The 23,205-nt window shown below is 32.8% G+C and overlaps 4 protein-coding genes and 1 non-coding gene across 10 annotated transcripts; 4 read left to right on the top strand and 1 right to left on the bottom strand.

The window, feature by feature from the left end:
- Positions 1-240: 240 nt before the first annotated feature.
- On the top strand, positions 241-3,722 carry LOC140838706 (protein DA1-related 1-like). 6 transcript variants are annotated; one of them, XM_073205583.1, is made up of 12 exons: positions 245-919; positions 1,250-1,379; positions 1,473-1,563; positions 1,648-1,819; positions 1,899-2,019; positions 2,114-2,197; positions 2,312-2,431; positions 2,577-2,789; positions 2,887-2,949; positions 3,025-3,140; positions 3,217-3,275; positions 3,351-3,722. In XM_073205583.1, exons 1-12 carry the CDS (start codon positions 852-854, stop codon positions 3,671-3,673), a joined length of 1,560 nt encoding a protein of 519 aa, XP_073061684.1. In that variant the 5' UTR covers positions 245-851; the 3' UTR covers positions 3,674-3,722. The 6 variants fall into 6 exon arrangements, with proteins under 6 accessions (XP_073061508.1, XP_073061586.1, XP_073061425.1 ...); XM_073205548.1 differs by having other exon boundaries at positions 1,896-2,019; XM_073205407.1 differs by having other exon boundaries at positions 241-919; positions 1,250-1,563; positions 1,896-2,019; positions 2,580-2,789.
- Positions 3,723-11,397: 7,675 nt separating this feature from the next.
- LOC140838631 (UPF0603 protein At1g54780, chloroplastic-like) lies at positions 11,398-13,099 on the top strand. Its single transcript, XM_073205123.1, has 3 exons — positions 11,398-11,924; positions 12,365-12,557; positions 12,716-13,099. Exons 1-3 carry the CDS (start codon positions 11,514-11,516, stop codon positions 12,961-12,963), a joined length of 852 nt encoding a protein of 283 aa, XP_073061224.1. The 5' UTR covers positions 11,398-11,513; the 3' UTR covers positions 12,964-13,099.
- A 105-nt stretch (positions 13,100-13,204) lies between these two features.
- Positions 13,205-15,464, bottom strand: LOC140838561 (lysM domain receptor-like kinase 4). Its single transcript, XM_073205007.1, is given in 2 exon segments — positions 13,205-15,179; positions 15,181-15,464. Coding segments are annotated over 2 exon segments (1,941 nt in total). The 5' UTR covers positions 15,325-15,464; the 3' UTR covers positions 13,205-13,382.
- Positions 15,465-17,651: 2,187 nt separating this feature from the next.
- Positions 17,652-17,723, top strand: TRNAD-GUC (transfer RNA aspartic acid (anticodon GUC)). The gene has a single exon. It is a non-coding gene; the product is annotated as a tRNA-Asp (tRNA).
- Positions 17,724-19,109: 1,386 nt separating this feature from the next.
- LOC140810036 (small polypeptide DEVIL 4-like) lies at positions 19,110-19,592 on the top strand. The gene has a single exon (XM_073167839.1). It carries the CDS (start codon positions 19,240-19,242, stop codon positions 19,384-19,386), a length of 147 nt encoding a protein of 48 aa, XP_073023940.1. The 5' UTR covers positions 19,110-19,239; the 3' UTR covers positions 19,387-19,592.
- Positions 19,593-23,205: the final 3,613 nt, after the last annotated feature.

Below are 23,205 nucleotides of genomic sequence, written 5' to 3'. Positions count from 1 at the left end.
GCCGTTCATTGCCCGTGCAGACACTGCCTGCACGGGTAGGGTGAAACAAACACTATGAAGGCCCCCTTTCAGTTTCCTGAGACAACGCTTTCGCAAACCGTAAAGGTCCACGTCAACAAACATATAAAATCTTGAAATCGAAGCCCCTCTGGCTTGTCATACAAATATAATTTTCATTCGAAAAAGGTCTGTGAAATCATGCCAACAAATATTTCTTTTTGTTATTATATCTTAAACATTATTGTTTAGGAAAAAAAAAGCTTTATCCAGTGGGTGGTTTTTTTTACTTGGACTCGAACACCTGAGTACCTGACCTCTCGGACCTGGTGTCAAGTGAACTACGCGCCATCATCTAAAAGTTCACATATTTTGGCTTAAAATGTTTGACAAGTAGTACTCGTCGTCTATTTTGTTCTTTGTTTAAACTAGAGCTCTTCCTAATCATCTGGTTTAAATCAAGAAAACAATGATGCGTTCCCATACTTCAATTCTGTTGTTGTTCTTCTGTGAAATGGGATATATTATTGGTCAACTCTTGGATTTGGATGATTAATTTGATCTGGGGTTAATCAGGTTCTTTGAAAATTTTCAGACTGTTCTTCTGTTTAAGGTAAAATAGCTTTTGCCACTGAATTTAACACGTTCTTTCACTTTTGTTATTCTATTTTTCTTGTCCCTTTCGAGTTTTTGTTAATGGTGTCGTCGATAAGAATGAGCTAGCCCACCAATCTTGAATCATAAATCTCCATACTTTGATGATCAGATGAGTAAAAGTTCGAACTTTTCATTGTGGGATTTCTGTATTATTGAACAGCCACGAATTATTGTGTATGATTTATCTTTCTTAATGGATGAGACTGACATTTGATTGGAATTCATCGAGTTCAAATTATTGCAGCAGCAATTTGGATCGATTAAGGTTATATGTATGCATTTCTTTTCTTCTTCTTTTCTCCACGATCATGTTCAGTTGATATCTGATTGAAGATTAACAATACCTTTTACTTTCAAGCGTCTTCTAATCTACCTTATCGATTTCGAGATATTAACTATGAAATTTGGGACCCCTATGATGAGAGAAAATGGTCGTGTTTGCATGAATGGGATGGAGTTGGTCCCCATCAATAAGAAAAAAAATTCAATTTTATGTATAATTTTCAGAAAATTATAGGTTCCAACAAATGTGTCATAAAGTCAGCTTATTGAACTAAATTGTGGGTCGTTTTGTTTGTGTTGTGTCGGTCTGCAGGGTAAACGTGCTTTACGCAATGGGTTGGCTAACCAAGATTTTCAAAGGTTCCAACCACAAAATATTAGGTGGCCAATATAGAGGGAGTTATGAAGATGATACGATTTGGGAAGATCCTACTACTTCAGAGGTATTCGTTACTCTGTCATTGTTGATCATTGCTGGTTTTGATTCCTTTCCAGCTTTAGAAACTGAAAATTTTCATAATGAATCTGATTTACAGGAGACAAGGCCAGATTTTGACAGAGAAGAAATCGATCGAGCCATAGCACTTTCCATTGCTGAAGTAGATGAGAAAGAGAAAAAAACAATAGGTATAAATCAAGAACCAATTGCAAGATATTTCTTTAGAATGCTGTGATATTCTTGCTAATTTATCGAACCATGCTGATTGTTAGACAAAGAATCTCATTTGGAAGAAGATGAACAGCTAGCTAAGGCAATTCAAGAAAGTTTGAATGTGGAATCTCCAACTCAATCACCCCCTCGAGCCCCTCCCACTCGGCCACCTGTTTATGATCATGGCAGTTTATTTCCCCATAATATATTTCGATATCCTTTAGGACGCAGGTAACTGGTGTACTAGTTGGAATTTTATTTTCGATTTCTTACTCTCCTTTTTCAAACCAACAGTTTCTGTTTTCAGCAGAATCTGTAGTGGCTGCAAGAGTGAAATTGGCAATGACAGATTTTTTAGTGGCATGGGGGCCTTTTGGCATCCAGAATGTTTTCGTTGTTATGCTTGTAATCAACCGATTTCGGATCATGAGGTTCTGAAATTATTGTTTTGTACTAATGTCTTTTCTGATTTTCAGACACTTATGGTTCTGCAAAAACTAATTTTTTTTCTTATTTCTGTTTCAGTTTTCGATGTCCGATGGTCGACCTTACCATAAATCCTGCTATAAGGATCTGTATCACCCCAAGTGCGATGTTTGCAAACAATTTGTAAGAGTTGAAGCATTTCCATAGAGCAATAGCATATATAGTAAATGTCATAATATTTCTCAGATATTTCACGTTCATTACCTGGAATTTGGTGTTTCGTCGTTTCTAATATAGATCCCAAGCAATGCCTCTGGTGAAATTGCGTATAGAGAGCATCCTTTCTGGCATCAAAAGTATTGCCCGTCTCATGAGAATGATGGGACGCCTCGATGCTGCAGCTGCGAAAGAATGGAGGTGAGGATAGATATACACATTATATGATCTAAATGAGCATGAAAATTTATCGAAGACTATCTGTTGAACCTGACTTGTTGGGGCCTAGATATGATCAAGTATGCAGTTTACGTGGTGTACTGATGGAAAAATGTCGTTCTCGCAGCAGGTGGATTGTAGATATTTGATTCTTGATGATGGAAGAAAGCTATGTTTGGAGTGTTTAGACTCTTCGATAATGGACACACACGAGTGCCAACCTCTATATCTCGAAATTCAAGAATTTTATGAAGGTTTAAACATGAAGGTGGAGCAGCAAATTCCAATGCTCTTAGTCGAGAGACAGGCACTAAATGAGGCCATGGAGGGAGAGAAAATCGTAAGTAGGTTACTTTTGGATAGTGTTAACTTTCCAAAGTTGAAATGTTTTTTTTTATAAATCAAGTTATTTTTGCATCATTTGTAATGTTATCTAGGGTCACCACCACATGCCCGAGACCAGAGGTCTTTGCCTGTCAGAAGAGCAAACCATTCGCACGGTACCGACATCCATCTTGATTATGCTTCTTGAGTGACACCGAAGTTTACTCTTACAATTCTACCAACTTTTACAGATTTTGAGGCGGCCGAGAATTGGTGGATATCGAATAATAGACATGTTCACTGAACCTTACAGGCTGATTCGTCGATGTGAAGTGACTGCAATCCTTGTCTTGTTTGGGCTTCCTAGGTAAGATTTATGTATTCTTCTGTTTCTGATTCGTCTAATTCATTGGCTAATTAAGAAAAACATGTTACGTATTCAGGTTAATGACTGGATCCATCCTTGCTCACGAAATGATGCATGCTTGGCTTCGACTCAAAGGTTCTTGATTTCTTTTTCTGCTATGCAGCCAGTTTTTGTATCGAGTTCCGTCTCTAAAAACTGGTTTTCTTTCAGGTTATCCGAGTCTGAGTCCAGACGTTGAAGAAGGTATCTGCCAAGTGCTGGCTCATATGTGGTTAGATTCCGAAATTATTCCTGGTTTAAGCAATGACGAACCTTCCACTTCAACTTCATCTTCATTACCATCTGGTTCTTCGAAGAAGGGGAAACGATCCCAGTTCGAGAAAAAACTCGGTGGATTTTTCAAAGACCAGATTGAATCGAACCCTTCGGTAGCATACGGAGATGGTTTCAGACAAGGCAACAAGGCAGTGCTGGAGTTTGGTCTAAAGAGGACTCTTGATCACATTAGGCTTACAGGAAGTTTTCCCTGTTAACTTTCAGTGAAATTCTCCTCATACATAAGAAAGAAAGAAAGAAGAAAAGTTAGAAGCAAAGAAAGGAAAAATGCAAATACAAAGTAATGTACTGATCTGAGTCTTACATATTTTATGTCACATAATAATTTTTTATGAAATCTTTCTTTTTTTGTTTATGTCACATAATAATTTTTTATGAAATCTTTCTTTTTTTGTTGATTTAGAATATCAAGTACAAACTTGGTAATATATGAAAAAATTGCATCTTCTGTTTGCCTGTTCTATTAGATTCTCATGCAGAAGAACAAAATGATAGTGATTGTCATAATTCGAAGTTGCAAGATTTCTCGAAAACTTGGAATTCCTGTAATAAAAAACTATCACTACACGCCAAATTCGTAAGAAAACACGATATCATTGATCGAATAGGCTTATGATTTTGTCCACTGCATCTAATTAGGCCATCAACTTTGGTTTTTAAAACCCTCGTGTTGATTTTTGTATGTAAAATTCAGAAGAAGCAAGGGCAAAATTTGTGCCGTCCGAACTTAGATTCTTGTTAAACTTGAAAATAATATAATTTATTTTTTAATTATATTTTTCTTTTATAATACTGTAGATATTAAATTATAGAGTTTCACTTTTTAACTATTGAGATATTTGATAAACTTTAACTATTATAAATTTATTTAAAAGATTTATTTCTCAATGATTGTTTCTATATCTTGTAGGGTTTTATTTAAGAAATAAACTCTAGGCCAAAGAAATGTTATAAATAATCAAATATAAAAGCTGAGACTAATGGATTAATAGAGATGCCGCCGAGAGCAAACTCGAGAGTTGGTGATTTAATTCAAAGAGATCAAGTGATCAAACCAAAGCGTGCAGGGAGTATTGAAGACATACAGACACAACACCTAATCATAGTGCTAATTAATGTGTTGTTCATCAAACAAATTTTCGGCTTCACAAAAGTTGCATATGTGGTTTTGGTTATTTGGTTTGACTAGTTAGAATAATCAAGGCTATTAAATATGTATATATATATATATATATATATATATATATATATTAGAAAAATGCACGTGCGTTGCACGTAAAAAACTAAACTACTGAAAATATATGTACGAAATTTTAATAATATTTAAATGAATTAAAACATGCATGGTTATTAACATTTATCAACTGAAACAAACTAAGCCATAAAAAATAAAAAAATCATGACCATAGACGGTATATAAATCAGAGAAAGTATCTTATCCACTTGACACACTTTCCAATATGCTTCTTGGTTGATTTTGACAACTGAACAGCTCTTTGTCGTAGTTTGTTATAATATACATATAATTATTTTGATATGCTCAACAAGTATTTGATCGTCTTTAACATCTATTATGTTATTTACAATCTTTATCCGGGTTCTGACATGCTCGTAGTTTGCTTCTTTATCACGACATTTTTTTCGATTTTCTATATAGTTTTTATTTGATAATCTTATTTTTCCGACTATTTTTTTGTTGTTAAATGATTTTTCAGCTTTTGACAATAATCAACTATAACTCCTAAGAAAAAATGCTTTTACTCGTGATACGTTTTCACTTCACTTGTGACTAAAAGTATTTATAACCTATATATTCTTCAACAACATAACCAATGAATGGTGTTGCACCTTCTTCAAATATTGTGATATTTGTGATATCATTTTTATATATTTAGTATCAATATTATCAACATATAGCTGTAAGGTTAATAAATTTTTAACAACTATTTCTCAATCAGTGTAAGAAAAATACTTGAATTTTTTCAAATGGCTATATCTTAGAATTGTGTCCTCATTTAATTTGACACAATTCAAGAAAGTCATCTTGATCGTCGTTTTTTGGAAGCTTTGAAATAATGATTGCGAGCATCATGTCATGATGATGATATAGTTTCAATCTCATTTGTTGCGTTTAGAACATAATATTATATTATTCATTGAAACAAAACATTCTTATATCGAGTTTATATTTTGTTTTATATAATTTTATATTTTGTGGAACGATATACAAAATTAATTATTGTATTTTAAAAAGCTTGAGAAGAGATACGAATAATGTAATTAAGATATGCATATGAGATATCATTCAAATATATGTCAAAGTATTTGTCTTATTCAATATCTCATCTAATAATATAACCATTTAGATTTGATGAGCATTTTATGATAGTCAAAATTAATTTGATAAATATTGTAGAATTTTATTTGAATTTCAATATTTTGCTAAGTGAATTTATTTGACGAGGATTTTTCTATGCTACCATCATATATGTTATGAATTAGCTAGTTAGACACTTTGACTAAAAAAAAACAAAAACAATCTCGTATTACCTCGAAATATATCGAGATAATATTGGAGAAAATAAAGTGAAACTGACTCAATGTCTCAATAAAATGCACAGAATTGATCTGTTATATTGTGTCAACAAAGTTTTAGAATTGTTCTCATACCATTATAAATAGAATGAGAATTATGCACAATTTGTTTTTCATGTATTTCTTTTTCTAAATGAATAATTTTTTTTTTTGAAAAAAACTATTTTATTGAGAAATATTGACATTTTATATGACATTCGTATGTCGCACAACCATGAAGTAGCAACATAATCATTATATAACACTTAACGTACACATACAATTCTTCAATTCCTTCTTCATTATGTTTCGTTGAAATTTAAATCTGAATCATTCTTGATCTTAACATTTTGCTTTAAATATGATTTAATATATATGTATATATTTCATGTTACTTAATTAGACCTAATTTCAAATATCTATAAAAAAATATGCTTGAATTATATCATACAGAAATTAGGACATAGTATGTAGGACCGAACGCTTGCCGCTTTACCAAAAGCTATAGCTAGTAGTAATGGTGCAACTTAAATCTTTTAAATCGCGCAGCAGCTCCAGCACCACAGTTCGGCCGCTCAAGCAACCAGGGACAATTTTTGCATCCAACAATCTTCCTCCCAATAATTGCACTCCTTGCAATCAATGGGAATCGAACCCGTGACCTTGGCTCTGATACCAATTGTAAGACCGATCGCTTGTCGTTTTACCAAAAGCTATAGCTAATAGTAATTGTGCAACTCAAATCTTTTAAACCGCACAACAGCTCAAGCACCACGGTTCGACCGCTCTACCAAGCAGGGACAATTATCACACCCAACATAGTAATACACAACATTATTTTTTTTAATTAACATGTCTTTTTTTTCATCAACTATGTTTGTCAATACTTTTTTGTTCAAAATTTGACGCATTTCGTAGACTATATGTATGAAAAACCAAGAAATTATATAATTCACAGAAACCATTTACTATTCTCTTCGTAGAACAGAAGACCCAAAATACGTGGCTTTGATTGATGTACTCTCATACTTATTTTTATATAAACAACAAGACACATGATATAATATCAGAAAAATTAATTACCGCCAACAATACTAACCAAAACGAATAAAAAAATCATAACACAAACAACCTCGATAAGAAAAAAAAATGATAACTCAAAGTTTAAAAATAATTTATTTAGTACAATAACAAAAAAATTGAAGTATATACGAGCAATAAAAAGCATAAAGCACTCTCAAATTAAATATTAACTCATATTATTCACAATTTGTATAAATTTTTCAATATTTTTTTCAAATAAAGAGAAGAAGCCTTATTAATGTCATCGTTTTATAAATATTCATTTCATTTCTTTAAAAAAAAATGAAAAATGGTACCTTGAAATAATAATAAAACCATTTAGAAAAGCAGCAGTAAAAATATAATACAAAGTCACACGATTTTTCTTAAGCCATAGAAACATATTAGACTATTGACTAAATATATCTAGCAACAACAAAGTATGCGTTAACTTGTGATATAATTAAAATTTAGAATCATGCATAATAATTGAATTAGAGCAAAATCGCATGCCAAAAATCTACTGGATATTATATATTTTAATAATTTATCCATATTTGTCGTTCACCAGAGGACTCTTAGACCTACCAAATTTTGTAGTTCACCTATTATTTTCATGATAAATAATATTACAAAAATAATATAAGCAAGAACATAAAAACTCAAATTAAAATGTCTTCTATCAATTTAAGTAAAAAAAAATTGATTAGAGAATATAATAATGTCGTAAAAAATTTAAATATTGATTTATAGACAGAAGTTTGAAAATACATTTGCCCCGATAAATAAAAAATATTATCTCTTGATATTATGAGACATAAGGTAAAAACGAATAAATATTTCAATCTTTTAAATATTTTCTAAGTCACTTCAAACTAAGTAATCTAAGCAAACAGAAAACATGCATTATGTGTTTAAAAATTAACAAAATATCTCAACAATAAAAAATTGAAAAATAACCGTTTTTGTTAGATATTTGATTTTGTTTTCTCTTTTCTTTGTGCAAACAAACAAATCACATAAACAATGCAAACACAATTACATGATCAATACAAAAGACATATAACAATCAAACATGTTAACGCTAGGGTAAAAAAAAAACTCCTCTCATTGCAAGAACACAAAATGATCAAATGTAGCATATTATTTAGTAATATTTATTTATCACCATTTATAAAAAAATTGACTAAATAACTTAAAAACAATGTTTGAAATCACTTAAAGACAAATATTTCTCTCAATCACATATCTTTATTGACACTTAAAAAGTCTGAAAATATTTTTATTCTAAATGGGAGAAAGAAATTTTGTATGACATTAATATTTATAAATAATTTATTTTTATTCAATCCGACTCATTTCCCTTTGTCTTCCTGTTATTATTTGATGGCAATGTATAAATTTAAGTAACTAAAATTAAATTTAAAGTAAATTAAAATAATAATTAGCTTGATTGAGTTAAATACACTATTAATTATCTTATTAAACTAAGAGAAAAAATGAATTAAATAACACCATTAACATGACAAATTGTAAAACAAAAAAATAATATAATAGTAAGCTCACAAATGAAAGTCATATACTTAATAGATTAATAATAGATAATATATTATTTAGTAATATGTATTTAGCTATGTATTTAACATCATATATTGAAAATTGATTTAAAAAAATATGTATTAATGATTATTATTAAATGAAGGTCACATTCATATATTTATATTAGTATAGATAGATATAGATTATTTGTAAGGTTTTTTCACAAAACAAATTTTAATCTCGGCTATTGAATTTAAAAGTTTAGTAATTAGTAAATAAATAATAAGGATAAGGATTAAAAGTTTAGTAATTAGTAAATAAATAATAAGGATAAGGACAAAAGAGTAAATGCATAATTGTAATTAATAATTAATAATAAGGATTGAATTTAAAAGTTTAGTAATTAGTAAATAAATAATAAGGATAAGGACAAAAGAGTAAATGCATAATTGTAATTAATAGATAATAATAAGGATAAGGACAATAGAGTAAATTCACAATTCAATCTGTATATTTATATAGATATAGATATAGATAAGTGTTTTGAATGCACTTTGCTCCTTCACTTCGTTAAAGAAATTAGCTTTTCTTTATTCACTAGTATTGATTTTGTAATCTTGTAACGTAGTGCATGATTAATTCGTCTTAATTTATTCATCAAAGTTTAATTGTGTGATAAATTATATTATTTTGCTGCATGTATTGTTAAAATGTTACGACACTACACATAATACCTACATCTGATTCACACAATTTCTATATATTCAGTACTTTATATCAAACAACTCTTTCCAAACAAATGCGGAAGGTTGTAAATAACAATCTCATAACTTGACAAATATTGACTTATCGGACAGACTGAAATATGAAGGATACTCGTAGGCAAAGCTGGGGACAAAGCTTCTGAGATTTTGCTTAAATAATTCAAAAACAATTCATTTATGCAACAAACTAGCAACCCTGTTCGTTTTTTATATGAACTTTTCACAAGATTGTTGTAGATTTAACAATATTAAATCTATAAATCATGTGATTAAACTCATATAAATCATGAGATTATCCTGCAACTATTATTTAAACACCTCGCTCTCATTTTACCTTTCTGTCAATCTCTTCTTTGTTTCTCGTTTTTGCAGCTTCCCTTGTTTCTGCGCAGCAGCCTAATGATACTGCGGACACTGATTTTACATGGTCCGCAGAGTCACCAATGTCGTGTGAAACGTATGTTACATACTGTGTTCGGGAACCTTATTCAGATCTTGCAAGATATCTGATCTATTCGGAGTCAGCGCTATGGATATGGCGACATCCTCTCGTTTACCATCAGATGATTTTATTCTGATTCCTAATCAATTGGTACCGATACCAATCAAATGTAACTGTAACGGAACATACTATTTCTCGAATGTCACCAACGAAATCATGAAAGGGGACAACTTTTACTCGGTTTCAATCAAGCTGTTTCAGAATCTTACAAACTATCAATACGTCGAAGATATTAATCCAATGTTGAAACCAAACAACTTGACTTGGGTGCGGAAACAGTCTTTCCTTTGCTCTGTAAGTGCCTACGATAATCATATTCAGATAAGGGAACTCAGCATCTGATTACTTATGTATGGCAGCCAGGTGATGATGTATTTTCCATGAGTACTATGTTTCAGACGCCTGTGATATCTCTTATTCCACATCTTAAAATTAAAGATTTACAATGAGTTTATAATGGGCTTACATTAAACTTCTCTACCAACTGGGTTAATCATTTTTGTAAAATGAAAACGAATACGAAATAGTTGATATATGTGTCCATTGTACAGTCACTCGGGCTCGGAACGTGACAACATCAGCATCAGGCATTGTCATGGAGAATAATAACGAACTTTCACACGTGCAATATGCCTTCCAGTGTTGATGTTTCGTGCTCCAGAAACTCATTAATTCCAAACATCACTTGATTCTTATCACAATTTTGAGTTTTGTTATGGCTCTCGTGATCGTGTTATCGGGTTTTGCAGCGTACTTCTAACTCTTTTACAAGAAGAAAAAGATGTTGGTTCGAAATGATTCTTCTTTAGAAACTTCTGATCTTATACCAGCTGTAAAGCCTCCAAAGATGAAACTTTTTCCCCGAAGATCATTCAGGATAAGCTGCTTCCAGGAGTGTCAGGCTATCTTGGAAAGCCAATAATGTATGACCTGCATGTAATTTTGAAAGAAGCTATGAACTTCAGTGAACACAACAGAATTGATGGCTCATTGTACAAGGCGATAATAAACAAGCAAGTTTCTGCGGTGAAGAAAACAAGAGATACAGCAGAGGAACCCCAAATATTACAGAGAGTGAATCATGTGACTTTAGTGAAGCTAACCGGGGTCTCCTCCGAAAATGATGGGTATATGAATATGTTGAGAATGGCTCGTCGAAAGTTTTATATGTTCATATTCGAGTACGTAGTCACTCCAGTTATTTGTAATGTTTATAAACAAACCATGTATTAAATTTTCTCGAAGATGAAACAGATTTTATTCTGATAAATTGTTTTTTCGCAGATGTTTGATTTGTAAATTGTGTGATCATGCGCAATTGAAAGAAAATTAAAGGACAATTTTATCCACTATGTAGCAAGAAAAAACCAGTAAACCGAATAGATTATCTGGACAAAACAGTCCTTTGATTACTCCAAATTGAGCCCACTTGTTTCCTTCCACAACTGATAAACATTATCTTCCTCCAAAATCCAGCCAACCATCCAAATTATAGAATCCAAAAAAAAAGTCACCAAATTGAAGACTTTACCAGTGACCAAATTCTTCTTTCAACACATGACAGATTTCACCATTTCGAGTTTCTGATACTCTTCAATGGAAACCATTCTTTCTGCTAATTCCTTCCATCCTCTTTTCAAGACTCCTCTTTTCCAACCCAAATCGGCTTCCGTTCTCAAACCCATTTCCTGCACCCTCAGTAAACAGATTTCTCAATCAATCAAACAACCTTTTCACAATCCCAATAGTTGGTTTTCTCATGTGAACCAGGGAATAGCAGCGCTCGCCATTTCTTTAGCGCTGAACTTCTCCTGCCCGATTCTGACCGATTCTGCACTGGCCTCTGAATTTGACGTTCTGAGCGACGGCCCTCCGGCAGAATCATACGTTGTTGATGATGCTGGAGTGCTCAGCCGTGTAACCAAATCTGATTTGAAGAGATTGCTTTCGGATTTGGAGTCCAGGAAAGGCTACCACATTAACGTTGTAACTGTCCGCAAGCTCACTGTTAGTCGATTCGTTCTTTTTTTCTTGCGTCTTAATGTAGTGCGTTGCAAGTAAAATAATGTGCTTGTAAGGCGTAGATCTGTCTACCATTTCAAATAGAAAGTGAGGCAAACATTTCGAAGTATGCGTAGTTTTCGAATAAAATATTTCAAGTCACGGTCTCAGATTAATTGATAGCTCAATCCCATGTGAAACTGGATGAGAAAATTTATTATGATGCATATAGAAGAGCGGATGATCAATTAGTTTCAGAGTGAAGAAAATAACAGAGAAACTGGGAACCAAGAAGGGCTAATATGTAGAGCAAAAGAACGAAGTTTCTCCGGGATTGAGATGGGATAGAATTTAGATGACTAAGCCACTACTTACACGTTCAAGAAGATTTAGTAACATGTAGCTTGCATTTTACGTTTTGAATTGTTCATGTTCTTTGGCTGAAGAGCAAAGCGGATGCATTCGAGTATGCTGATCAAGTTCTGGAACGCTGGTACCCCACTGTGGAGGAAGGCAACAAGAAAGGCATAATTGTGCTTGTTACCAGCCAAAAAGAAGGTGCAATTACAGGGGGGCCTGAATTCATCCAGGCTGTTGGTGATTCAGTTCTTGATTCCACAGTATCAGAGAATCTTCCGGGTATTGTTTAAATATTTATATTTCTTTTTCATGCTTGCAAGATTAGCCCATTTGTGTGTACTCCGGGTAGATTGAATATAATGGTTGACTAGATTAGATATTATTAAGAGAATGCTTCAGCAGGAAATTGATTGTTTGGGCTGATTGGATTTTTGCAGTGCTAGCAGTGGAGGAAAAGTATAATGAAGCCTTGTTTAGTGCTGCAAAACGTCTAGTTGCAGCGATAGATGGCCTCCCTGATCCTGGTGGCCCTATGGCTAAAGATAATAAAAGAGAGTCTAACTTCAAAACCAGAGAGGAGACAGAAGAGAAACGGGGGCAGTTCTCACTTGTAGTTGGAGGCTTGTTAGTGATTGCTTTTGTCGTTCCAATGGCACAGTACTATGCATATGTCTCCAAGAAATGAAAACAGATCGATCTTTTGTGTTCCGAGATTATTTTATCTGCTTTAGAGTTGAGAAAATGCATAAATTGTTTACATATGTTCATGTGGATTGATCGTTCCACAGAAACGCTATGAGCATCTGTCTCCTGTTTCTTCATTCTTTTCGGTGCAAGATAATTATTACCATAATACAAATTTTCTCAACAATGCTAAAACTTATCAGCTATTATAAGGAATATCAAATCACACAGACTAACATATATATACGTAATCGGTAAATCACCTCCAAGAAAATGTTTTCCGGCCACTACAGTGATTTAAAATGATCTAAATGTGGCTTCATGTTACTGATTACAAGAACCCTGAGGTCAAACTCGTGTTTCATTTTATAAACATACATATCAGAAAACATAAATCAGCTACAAAAGATCTGCAACAGCTTATCTAGGCCTGGTGTGGTGTTCTGAGATGCTGATCGCCCATTCACCGGATTCGCATGAATTAAAAATTCTTGTAAGTGACCGAAAAATTTCATCTGTGCTGGGGCGATCTGATGGATCCTTCTTGAGGCAATTATCAATCAATCTGAATATTAAAAGGGCAAGCTCCGGAGGGTATTTTCCTTGCAACAAAGGGTCCATCAACTGCTTGAGATTCTCTAGTCCATTTTCTTGATCTAGAACTGGATTGAGGACATCTGATAACTGCAGATACCCCTCGTACAGCTGGGAAACTTCTGATCCTGTAAAAATCTCCAGTATGAGAACACCAAAAGCATAAACATCAAGTTTGGGAGAGATCAATCCATTCTCCAAATACTCCGGAGCCATGTAACCTTTTGTTCCAATAATGTGCCTTGTTAAGAGAAATTGCCCTCCTTCTCCCTCTGCTGATCTTGCCAAACCAAAATTTGCAATCTTGGCTCTATAATCACGGTTAATGAGAACGTTGCTGCTGTTCAAATTTTTGTGTACATGCGGTGGGGTTGCGTAACAGTGGAGATAATCCAACCCTGCGGCTATATCTAAAGCAATTTGCAGCCTCTGGTTCCAGCTCAAGACCTTCCTTTCATCATTGTTGTGAATCCAATCGCTGAGAGATCCGTTGTAAGCATATTCATAAACAAGATACCAGTTTCCCTCGTTGAAACAAATGCCAGAGAGACGGATAAGATTGAAATGGTTAATCTTGTTTAAAAGATTGATTTCTTTCGCCACATCTCCATTCACTTTCTTGACTGCAGCAAAATCCCCATTAATTGTTCCACGATAAACAGATCCTTTGATCCAGCAACTAGAACTGAAATCTTCTGTTGCTGCTTTAAGTTCTTTAAAAGAGTAGACTTTAAGTGACTGAGCTATGTCGGATAGGCTTTCGAGAAACTCTTCTGATTCAGGATCCTCCTCTCTTTTAAGTGGTTTTTCGACAGATTCAAAGCTCTCGGATGATATGACTGGTTCATCTTTGTTTCCTCGTTTACGAAAACACATCAAAAAAACAAAAACCCCAATAACTGTAGCGAGAGCAAAACCTCCGAGAACTCCCACCACAGCATACACCCAAGTTTTGCTGGAGCCCCCACCACCACTAGCTGGAGGAACAGATGCCGATGGTGTGCCAGAGGGCGGCGGCGGAGGTTGTGGCGCTGTAACCTGTGAACTGGATGGCGGGTCTTGAAGCGGAACCAGAAGAGTAGTGAACGGATATATGTTAGTATCCTGTTCAGATAATCCGTTTGCTGCAAGAGTGCTCCCAGTATCAACCCCAAAGATTTCGCTTATGGAGGATACAAACTGATTCCAAGTGACCAAATAACTCAACAAATACTTCACACCTGCGTCGCTCTGGCCCTTGGTTGGACACGCACATCTCAGTGGGATATTAAGTCGAGAGCCCAATAACAAATTCTTTGTCAGACCACCATTCTGATCCCCGATAGCTTGGCAGGTAGACAGACCCTGGAAAGTGTTGTTAGCAATAATAAGAGCCGAGTCATCTTTCTTGATTACGTAAGAAACATTTGCCTGATAATACAGGCCCGAACAAGAACATGTAACGGGAACAAGAACCACCCGATCCGATTCAAACGTCATGTTTTCGGGGATCGAATTGAGTTGCGATAATTGCGATGAATTCACTCCCAAGAGAGTGGAGATGGCGGAGACGGAATCATACGGAGGCGTGGCCCTGAAAGTAAGATAAGATTGGCAACTCCGGCTGACGCCATTGCAATTTGCAGGTGTAGCCAAGAACTGAAGTTGAATTGTCTCTGCTGTCGCATAAAGTCGTGGCCATTCTGATGTAAGGCTGCTGCGCAAGAATCAAGGGAGAAGAGTAGATCAGGAAGATGGAGATTGCAGAAACAAATTGAAGAAAGCCCATTTCTCTTTGGTATTCTAAAGCTTGAATCTCAAGAAAATGGAGGAATTATTCGTTTAAAACAGACAGATTCCCTGAATTGGGGATAGGATAAATAAATTAAATAGTCGTTAGAAAAGTAACAAGTTTGTAATAAAAAAAAATCGATCTTTTGACTTTGTCAATTATGATAACCAGCAGTTTCCAAGAAGAACAGTCAGACTGAGATTTCTTGATTTTTTCCAACTGCTGTCATTTTCCTGAAACTCAAGATAAGACAACATAAAATTACGGCTGCGTTCGTTTACCTTTTATTCGGGTTTTCAAATTGAAAATTTCTAATACCTACTTCTTCTACTTTTTTTTATTTTTTAAAAAAAGAAAGGCACAAATTTGTGTGAGACGGTCTCAGAGACGGATCTCTTATTTGGGTCACTCATGTAAAAGATAAAAGTATTACTTTTTATTGTGAATATGGATAGAATTGACCAGTCTCACAGATTATGATCCGTGAGACGATCTCACATGAGACATACTCAAAAAGAAGCTATATTCAATTCAGATGACCAAAATCATATTAGAAAACATATTTTTCCTACACGGGCTCAAATTAATTCAAAATCAGTCATATCAACCTATGATGCTAGAATTTTTTCAAATATCCATATTTTGTATTCTCAAACCTCATATCCAAAATACACTATTTTCTGTACAGTGACGGAATCCTCTTATATTTTCGAATTCGATAAAGATAAAATACCCTTATCTCGTAATATCATTATTTCTAAAATAAACTTATAATATTTTTATATAAAAAAACTACTTTGACCTCGTTATATTTAAAACAAATTAAAAATTACGCGCTGTGCGTATAGTGGCAGTGGGTAGACCTAAAAATGGATGTCTGGCTCAAAAATTCGTAAAGGACTTTTGACTTTCAACACGGCACATAATAAACGACTCTCTTTAGGCCTTATTGACATTAAGGCTTGCGTTTGGTCATGAGATGATAATAAAACGTGTTAAATAATTATCAAAATTTATTTGGACATTGATTAACTGCGTTGGTTACTAAAATTGTTTACGTTGGATGCAACAATCAAAACGTGTCATTTAAACTGTTATGCAGACCGTTATCATCAACTATAATTTTTGGTCAAACGACAAATGTTTGGTTCTATAATTTATATCAGAGTCAATGTTACGAATTTGATTGTCATGTACTGCAAAAATTGCAATTATTAGAATAAAGATTGTTGAGATATAATAATTGTCTCTGATGGGTAGAACAATTGAAACGTCTCACTTGAACTGTTGTACAGTTTAAAATATTTAAGTTATATTATTACCACTAACTATAGCTTTTAGTCAAACAATCATTTGGTCTTACAAATAGTTAGATTTTGTATCGTAACTCGAATATTTTTGTTTTGCTGTTACGGAGCAAAATTAGCCGACAGAACAGAACCATGAAGCAGGTAATTAACATTTGATTAATATTGTTGCCTTTGTGGTATTGGAGTTGAAGTGAAATTAATTTTAAATACAATATATAATGTTTTTTCTTTGATTTCTAGTTCTCAATATGATTTTTAAATTTAGAAAAGTGTTTCGAGAATACTGGATATATTTTGGCCCTGCTAAAATATTGTAGAAAATAAGCAAATAAAGTGTCGATATTTCTAAGAAAAGTGGGTTCTCGATATTAGTCACTATGTTTATATTTTAATAATTATTTATTTGAAAAATTAAATTCACCCAGATAAAATCGACTCGAGCGAGTGGAGTTTTGAAGCTGGTATTGATCGAGACACTCCATAATGCTACCTTTGCCATATCGAGAAGTTTTCGATTTTGCCTCATTTACTTTCTTCTTGTGTTTTTAATCAAATTTGGAGCTTATTAATTGTAATATTTTCAAAAAAAAGATTCACGGGTCAACCCGTGACCCAACTCGAAAACCCGTCTAACATGACACTAACCCGAATCTACTCAACCCGAACCCGCAAAACCCCAAAAGAATCTTTGGCTACTGAGAGAATCTCAAGCATAAGAACCCCAAAAGCATAAACATTAATCGGAGCACCATCAAGCAACTGTGTCTGCATTTTGAACATCGATAGATAGACAAGCCCTGGAATCAAACGTAAAAGCTCATTAATCAATTCGTTGACCCATCGCTGTGGGGAGGTATTGAGCAAGAGAATGAGAGCTTTGGACCAAAAAAAAAAAAAAACAAAATAATTTTAATCAATGTAGTAGTGTCAAAACGCACGATTCTCTCGAATTAATTTTATAACTTTGGGTTAAAATTTAATTATTTATATAACTTCATGTCCATTACACATCAAGTCGTTGTAGTATAGTGGTGAGTATTCCCGCCTGTCACGCGGGTGACCCGGGTTCGATCCCCGGCAACGGCGATTAATTATTTTTAATGATGTGGACAGGCCCAAATTTAAATAATTTAGAATTAGAATTGGTCCAATTTCAAATTTGGGCCACATGTTTTCATGTAGTTGGGCAGAGTTCAAATTCGAATATTAATTGGCCCAATATTGTTTAGGGCCAGGGTCCGTATTGGCCCACATAATTTGTTATCTGGAACTCGACCAAACTAAACCATGCCTTATCAAACGTGACTGTCAGCAATTGTATGTATACAATAAATACTAGTATTAACAAACTTATTGCAGGAGATATTTTTTTTAGTGAAATAAAAACATTAAGAACGAAGTTTTGAATTAAAAATAATGGTGATATTGAGTTAATTAAATGTATAAGTTTCTATTTAACTCACATTATTCTGACTGATTATTTTGTTCTTTTTTTTTTTCAAACATTGTTCATGAGAAGTCATTGCAAAGTTAAGATAATTAAAAAATACAAAAACTCTTATAAAACCGTCTCACGTTTCAATTTTGTGAGATGGATCTCCAACCTGACCCGACTCATGAAGGAATGAGTGACTGATCCTCGGGTGAGGAGTAGGAACGCTTTATAGAGAGAGCTAATGAGTAGCATACCGGGAAATTAATTAGCATATAGCTGCTCAAAGACTCACGGGAACTCCGATTTGTTCGGTAGTCGGCTCTGTTGACCGACTGCCGGTCACATGAAACAGTATTATGATCACGCTCCGATGACACTGCATCCAACGCAACAGCTCCGGGAGGTATAAATCAATTATCAAGATAGTGTTGAGCAGCCCCAGAGGAACGAATCCTATTGGTAACTGAGCCTAACAATTTAAAAGATTGTTATACAACTCGTGCACTTCAAACTAGATTCAAATGTCTACCAGCAAGCTTAAATAAAATACAAGAACCAAACAGGGATAGTACCAAAGCCATAGCTTTTCAAAAAGCTCATTTTCCTTTCCGTAAAACCACTTGTTTAGAATAAAATTTATGTGTACTAACTTAGAATAAAGGGTTGGCAAGAACCAAAACCAGATAGCTAGCTATATTGTACGATTTGCAAGCTCATGTCATTCTTTTTTTTCCCTAAATTTTTATAGACTTTAAAAAATATCATTATATATGAATTTTTTTTAGCACATAGATAAAATCCATAAACATTATTAGACATTGAAGTTGTACAAATTTATATAAACATTAAAATCATCGTGGCAGCAAAAATAGATGGAAATGATATAACCTTATCCCCTTTTTACCCCTTGGGACCGACCAAGTATCCTGGATGATGACCCCTGCACTATTTTCTCTGCAGCTAAATGATGTCTCTCACAGAAGAAATGGGGCATCCATGGGTTCTTGCCCACTCTTTTCCCCATTATAAGAACCCCTTTTGCCCTTCATTTCTAACTCAACAAACATCAATTAATTTGATGCCTTATAGGCCTCTCATCTTCACATTTTCATGCAAAACACACATATAAAACAATATCTATAAGACTATAACCCACAATAAATATTGATGGGAAGTCCACCTTCATTAGATCATATGAGAAGATCAAAGAGAAGACTATCCAGCAAAAAATTGGGAAGATTTCTCAAGGAACAAAGAGGGAGGCTCTACATTATAAGAAGATGTGTGGTGATGCTTATTTGCTGGCATGATTGATCGCGCATCGATGATTCTATGCTACACTCGGTGAGATTGATATGTTGTTCTTTGTTTAGTTGATGATTTGACTATAGTTAATCTATCTATCATCTTGAGAAAGGGTTTTTTCTCTTAATAATGTTATTTGTAAATACTAATGATCGAGAAAGGTTGTAGTAAGGCATCAATGAGTTTTGATCAACGGTAATTTGTGCTTGTGAATACTTACCCGTACAGTCGTCAACTCAATTTTCCATAACACTCTTATTTAACTGTCTTACGCTCAATTTTATAATACGGATATCTTATCTGATTCAAAAAATTATAATTCTTTATATACAAAAATATTATTTTTTACTCCGAGTGAAATTTGGGTCGACCCATCTCGCTGATATAAATTTGTGAGATCGTCCCACAAGAAACATGTTCGTGATAAAAATATATTTCCTATCATACTTAAATAAAAGCATGTGGTGTGTTTGGTTGAGTGGATTAGATAAGGATAGATTAATAGTCAAATATTTATCGTTAAAATTTTAAGATGTTTTAATAATCATTTTGACCCGATTTAAGATCTAATTTTATTAATCAAATAGTTATCTATAATATTCGTATTGTCTATATATTTTAAAACTTATTATTAAATTAAATATCCATACAAAACATGCTTCATATGTGTATAGCACTAATACATTAGGTCATAAATTTATTTTATACGGGTAGCAGCGAAATCGAAATATATGATATATTAAGTAAAACAAATTACTTTAAAACTGATAATTTGTAATAATATTTGGGAAAATTACTTTTTTGGAAACTTTAATACACTTTGTGATGTATAGCCGATGTGGCATTAGTGACGCCTACGTGTCTAGTCTCATATCAGCACTCTCGTTGAAAAATGACTAAAATTATCAAAAATCAAAAAATACAAAACAAAGACTGAAATTTGATATTATAAAAGACGAAATATGCAAAGAAGTAAACATACAGGACTAAAAATAAAATTTCCTCATACTTTTTAGATTCCCAATTGAATACACATTTAAGGGTTAATATATTTTTTGGGTCCAAATAACTTTATTAATTTTGGGCTTCAGTCAACTAAGTTTTCAATTTTTAGTTTCGCTACATTAATTTTCAAATTTGGCTATTTGATCCATTTTCTTTTAGAGTGATCCATTTTCGCCGAAAAAATATTACTCGACTCAGGTATTAATCGACATGGCCTAGTGAAAATGTTTATGAAATAAATCAAAAAAAATCCTCAATTTTTTTAGCTGCATCCGCTTCAACCACTACCTAGTGAGTTTTTTCATACAAAAATTGACCACTCCCAGAGAAAATGGACCAAAATATTCAAATATGAAAAAATAATATATCGAGACAAAAAATTGGAAAGTTAGTGTACTGAAACCCAAAATGGTAAAATTTCTATACCAAAAAAAGTATTAACCCTATATTTAAATTGGTGACTCATGAATCATATAATGATAGGATCAAAATAGAACAGTGTCCCACCCTATAATTAGCAAAAGTGGTGCCTAACCACCCTTGCGAAAATGCGTTTGTCTAACTGTAAAGATGCTATGGGGAGATAGTGAAAGATTTCATGGACTTGCAACAATTCGGCCATGAATTGATGTATCAGTAACAAATACATGTGACCATTTATATATATATATATATATATATATATATATATATATATATATATATATATATATATACATACATACATATAAATTCAAATCTCGATGATATTTAGATTTTTGAATTGATATAAATCATTTTCCTTTTTAGATCATAAAATGGAACCATTAGAAACTGATCATCGGGTATGGACACAGCCGACGAACTAAATGAATATTATTTCATCATTATGGTATGATTTTTTTAAGGTATAAACTTAATATTCTTCAATATATACTAATCAAGACATGGTACCATCCAACTCTGAACCAGAAGGTAGTATTTGCAAATCGACCCTGGCTACGACCTTTTCAATTAGCCCCTGTGGAGTGAGAGTGACGGTGTAGAGGGGCCCTAAACTTATAACGAGAAGTGTACACGTGTTAAGGGTTTGTGTTTGATTGATATGAGCGGAATCCAAAACCTATTTGTTTTGGTCTCATTTTCATTGGGACTGTAAATTATCACCTAAACTGCGTTAACTTCCCAAGAAATTTTTTTCTCAATGTATTCGGTATGCACAAGCACTATATTTTTGCTGAAAATATAGTTGTGTTGTCATATTATTTGATAATTTATTATAACATCAGCTCACATGTTCGTTAAATAAATTTGAAGCAGTCGAGGGTGTTTGAGTTGGTGGAGAAATGTGATCGGTGGACTAATGATTACGAGTTTGATTCATCATGTCAACATTTTCTCGAACGTGCATGTCACACTGAGTTTGCTCAGTGTGGTTTACTAGACTAACGTGTTCGTCAAATGATTATATTAGCTCGGGGATTTACATATTGTCCACGGAAAGATGTCAACGGTCAATACTCACATAATAAAAAAAAGAAAAGAAAAATTGGCCTGTATACAGTAATTTTATAGTCATCGGTTTATATTTCTTAGTTCTTATTATATCCATATAATAATAGATTTTGATTATTTGAGTGTTTTTTTAAATATCTTATTATGTTATAATAAGGGTAATTTGTAGAAAAATACATCTGTGCAAGATTAATTTAAGATTCAGTACCCAACAGTTTTTTTTTTAAATTTAGTACCTGACAAAACACCAACTTAGCTTTTACTACATATTTCATGCATTTTTACATTTTTACCCTTTCAATTAATAAAAAAAGTATATAAATACTTATTTTGGTTGCACATCTTCTCTTTCCACTCATCAATCCCGATTCATTTGGATGACTTGTATATTTAATTTAAATATTTTTTATTAAAAAAAAACAAATTCACAACTAATTGAATTTTTTGAAATACTTAGTTTTACTTGTCAAATACTTAATTTCAATTTTAAAATACTTGATTTAGTAAATGAAATACTCAGAATGTTTATTAAAAACTGGATATTCGAATATGCATTTAAATAAAAACCGCAACTAATTGAATTTTTTGAATACTTAGTTTTACTTGTAAAATACTTAATTTCAATTTTAAAATACTTGATTTAGTAAATGAAATACTCAGAATGTGTATTAAAAACCTGGATATTCGAGTATGCATTTTAAAAAAAAACTTTACGCAACTAATTGAATTTTTTGAAATACTTAGTTTTACTTATGAAATACTTAAATTAAATTTTAAAATACTTGATTTAATAAATGAAATACTCAGAATGTGTATTAAAAAGCTGGATATTCGAATATGCATTTAAAAAAAAAATCGTAACAAACTGAATTTTTTGAAATACTTAGTTTTACTTGGGAAATACTTACTTTTAATTTTAAAACTACTTGATTTAGAAAATGAAATACTCAGAATGTGTATTAAAAACTGGATATTCGAATATGCATTTTAAAAAAAAAAAACAAATTCGCAACTAATTGAATTTTTGAAATACTTAGTTTTACTTATGAAATACTTAATTTTAATTTTAAAATACTTGATTTATTAAATGAAATACTCAGAATGTGTATTAAAAAGCTGGATATTCGAATATGCATTTAAAAAACAAAAACAAATTCGCAACTAATTGAATTTTTTGAAATACTTAGTTTTATTTGTGAAATACTTAATTTAAATTTTAAAATACTTGATTTAGTAAATGAAATACTCAGAATGTGTATTAAAAAGCTGGATATTCGAATATGCATTTTAAAAAAAAATCGTAACTAACTGAATTTTTTGAAATACTTA

The sequence above is a fragment of the Primulina eburnea genome, chromosome 1 (assembly GCF_022965805.1).
Source record: "Primulina eburnea isolate SZY01 chromosome 1, ASM2296580v1, whole genome shotgun sequence".
In the NCBI taxonomy this organism is placed as follows: Eukaryota; Viridiplantae; Streptophyta; class Magnoliopsida; order Lamiales; family Gesneriaceae; genus Primulina; species Primulina eburnea.
The sequence above is the reverse complement of the archived record's forward strand: the minus strand, read 5'-3'. Positions and strand labels throughout refer to the sequence as shown.